At 34.7% G+C, this 3,791-nt stretch overlaps 1 protein-coding gene across 3 annotated transcripts in view; it reads right to left on the bottom strand.

Annotated features, from left to right (window-relative positions):
• Positions 1–307: 307 nt before the first annotated feature.
• The window catches only part of eng (endoglin), a 43,008-nt gene continuing 39,524 nt past the window's right edge, over positions 308–3,791 (bottom strand). For all 3 annotated transcript variants that reach the window (XM_015023257.1, XM_015023256.1, XM_015023258.1), the window contains exons 12-14: positions 2,248–2,358; positions 1,392–1,439; positions 308–1,304 (exon numbers count right to left, since the gene is read on the bottom strand). In XM_015023257.1, coding sequence (XP_014878743.1) covers positions 1,183–1,304; positions 1,392–1,439; positions 2,248–2,358 — 281 coding nt within the window. In that variant the 3' untranslated portion in view covers positions 308–1,182. The remainder of the gene's footprint in view (positions 1,305–1,391; positions 1,440–2,247; positions 2,359–3,791) is intronic.

The following is a 3,791-nucleotide window of genomic DNA, read 5'->3' as shown; positions in this document are numbered from 1 at the left end:
AAGAAAGAGCTGGATGAGTGTTAAATGGTACGATGCAACAGTGTGATGCCTGGAAATCTTAGTGAATCTCTACAAACACCGCTCAGCTCTGAATACAGGAATACATATTGAAAAATATGGTACTCTGCAATAAAATAGTGATGCATTCTCAGCTCATGTAAGTAAAAAAAAAAAATCCATGTTAGTCCACAGTAAATGTCTTCTTTCATCATTTAGTTTTGCCAATTTATTACTAAATGTAGTTCAAATCTAATCTGAAATGAGTGCTATGGAAAAACAATATGATGACACTTATTTATCCACTGGATAACAAAACAATGGCATCATAAGTTTATTTTGTGAGCTACAAATGGCCCATAGGGCCACTTTAGGGTTTTGATATGGTAGCAAGAAATGACAGTAAATTAAAAATGATTAATAAAACCCCAATAACTTCACTACAGAAACCTGGTTTTAAGTTTTACCTTAGCTCCAGATTTCTACTCAATAAGAGGTAGCAATAAAACCATGTTCCATAGACTGCAAATTAGTCTAACATCATACAAGGAAGTATTTGTTTTGTCTATTTGGAAATGCCAATACACAGAACGTTAGGCGCCTTTATGTTGCTGATGAATTTCTCTGGACTGACCTAGCACACAACCCGTCATATTTGTGTTTCTTAAATGTTCGCAAAACATCTTTTCATCTGTTTTTCAAAGCTTGTCTTTGGACCAGTTCGTGTCCTGGATAACTATTACTGTGCTCCCATCACACGAGGACAATTCATTGGAAAGAATGTTGTGAATTTCCTGTTAGCTCTTGGGGGGATATGGTTTGTTTTTCCTGTTGCTGGGAGCCAATTTTTTTTTTTTTTTTTTTTTTTTTTTTTTGCCTCTGTAACATCCTGGCTGAGGAATTTGAATTTACAGAGAGGCTGCAAAGGAAAGCATTAAAAAACTAATATCAAAACTTTGGTTAATCATCATTCATCCTTTCTCCGCATCTAACTCCAGACTCCAAGATCAAACCCATTTTTAGACATGGTATGTCAAATACCATCAGTTGTGCTTTTTAAACAACAATTTAAACAGAGTAGGGTATAAAGAAATGTTTTTTCAAGGACGGATGCAACACAAAGCTTGAAACCCATCAAGATGACACAGAAGGGATGGTGGCCTGCTAGTATAACCCACAATGATCTTATGCCATGCTGCTGGTCGGTGTGCTCTGAGTGCTTCCGATGCTAGCATTTGCGCTGCTATTCTCGGAGGGTGATGGGTTGGAAGAAACAGGTTGTCGCTTTGCTCTTGAACAGGGACATCCTAAAAAAGAAGGTAGATGCTGATTAGAACCTGATCACAATAACAAAACAAAAAAAGAAAATCATGAAGAACAGTTATACTTCTCACCAGGAAAACTGGCAGCAGTTGACCTCATGTCAAGTCCAGCTGGGTACCCTGAGTTTAATTCAATGAGACCACGTTAAGTCTAGGCATATTCGGTTGGGACATTTGACAAGTTGGAACACAATAGAAAATAAATATGGAGAACAGCGGTGAACCGATACTCTTATGGCAAAGAATATATATATTTTTTTTTTTTACAAATATTACAACAAATAAATACCTATGGCATGATAAAAGTACATAAGCTTTATTCTATATAGGAAATATGCAGTCCAGACTTTAAAAAGCCAATGAATTTTGAACATCAGAGGTTTTCAGTGAGTTTTTTTCCAGAGATGAGGAGCAAAGAGACTAAATTATGTTTCACTTGTATAGTTCTGGTCAGGGAACATGTAGTAAAACAGGTTTGTGATAGTTGGGTGATCTACATAGTACCTAATAAGTAATCCCGAGATGACCATTTCATCTCTTAGATTTAAAAATCAAACTTTTTGCACACAAGAACGTAATGAATTAATGTAGGGTTTGGTGTAAAATTACCTATTTTTGTGGCATTATATTGGACTCTGGCAGGAGCATTTTATAAAATGTTGCAAATAAAACCATGCACATGTTTTTTCTTTATCCTGTTTTGACTGGAAACTATTTGGGTAATCTTTCTTTATTTACATGGTGGCAAAATGATACAGTATTAGACCATCTGTGGATGTTAAAATGTAGGCGTAATCCTGTGTCAAATGTGGCAAACATTGTTATCTGAGCTAGTGAGAATATGTTGAATAAAAGTGACCCAAATTTATGTGATCTGTTTTACACAGGTTACAATTAGAATAGGATACAAAACAGAACATGCATTTACCTGTTTTAATCTTGATAAACCACAACGCTCCAATAAGTAACACTCCAATCAGGAACCCTCCAAAAGCAATTCCAAGAACACCTGACAGGCCAAAATCAAAGCATGGCTGATCTGAAAGACCACAAAGAAAAAAAAAAAAAAAAGGGCAATATACCTTTAATTAAAAAACAGCGATTGAATATGATAAAATTGTGTTGTACTAAATGTAAAGCTATGCAATGTGGGGAGATTAGTTTACAATTATATGATGCCTTGTAGTATAATATAATGGATCACTCAGAGTGTAATGCTGAGTCTTTCTGTTCTTCCCTTTTTTGTTTGAAGCTACAAGCAAATGCACCTGGTTCGGTTGTAGTTTTTTGTATCATTTTACATTTGGCAACAACTGGCCAGCAGTCGTAACCAATTTTGCTGGCCAGTAGATTTGACATAGTTAAATAAATAGCTCTGTTGGCATTTTTATGTCATCGTCCGCCTAAAGTTTATTGCACATATGAGGCAATGGTGGCCACTGCAGTTCAAATTTTAAAATGGATTAAAAGAAAATATTTGTATTTCAATGAGGTTATAATTAGACTTTAGTAGCGGTATACTAGGAAGTATAAACATAGTCATTTAAGGTCAATTCATTATTAGAAATAGGTATACCCCAATACCACTTGTAAACAATTGATTTATGGTGTAAAGGCAAAATGGAAAACATATGTATATATTAAAATCTATAACGTGAAATCTTTGCAGAGTAGTTATTTTTTAGGTGCAAGCTGTACACTGGGAAGAACTAGGAAAACATAGCATATAGTTACTGCAAATTGCTCAGGCCTCTGAACATAGGCTACACACTAGAAAGCCATTCTCACTTTATAGCTGTGTTTTATTATGATAAAACCCTGACTATGTTTTCTTGAGAAGAACATCAATTTTGCCCTTCCGTCAAATATTTTTCAACCCTATCACCTCTATAAATGAATAATGAATTAAGGGCTTTCATTTTCGTGTATTAAAAAAAAAAAAAAAAAAAAAATCTTGGATGTTCCTGAAACCTTTTGTATTACTCTCTAGTTCTTTTCATCAATTTTAACACTCAGAGAGGTTTTAGTGTTTCACAGGTTTACGTGTCTGACTGAGAGGAATCGATTTTAAAATTCAAATTTGCAATAGCACCATGTAAGCTGTCAGAAATCTCCACCAAAGCAGAGACACAATGCTTGTTCTGAATTGTATAACAATAGAGACAGTGTGCAAACAGATGCTTTTTTTTCTCTCTCTCTCTCTACTTGGCTTGCTACCTGTAAAGATGTTCTCCAAAGCAACCAGAACATTTCTAAGAAACTAATCATCACCTGCACATGAGTTTCTCTCACCTGCCTCTGCAGCCTCCTGTTTCCTGCTGAAACAAGCTAAGTTAAGTTTTGGAATATAGGAGTCATAACTCAACTCATCTGTTGTTTAATCTGACTTAAAGGGGTACACATGGGACAAAAAAAAAAAAAAAAAAAAAAAAAAAACTTTTTTTTTTTCAAAAAAAAAATATTTACAAAAAA

Source organism: Poecilia latipinna, unplaced genomic scaffold, assembly GCF_001443285.1.
Source record: "Poecilia latipinna isolate Pla-1442-1.1 unplaced genomic scaffold, P_latipinna-1.0 Scaffold3252, whole genome shotgun sequence".
NCBI lineage: Eukaryota > Metazoa > Chordata > Actinopteri > Cyprinodontiformes > Poeciliidae > Poecilia > Poecilia latipinna.
Note: the sequence above shows the minus strand (reverse complement) of the source record. Positions and strands in the feature narration are given on the sequence as shown.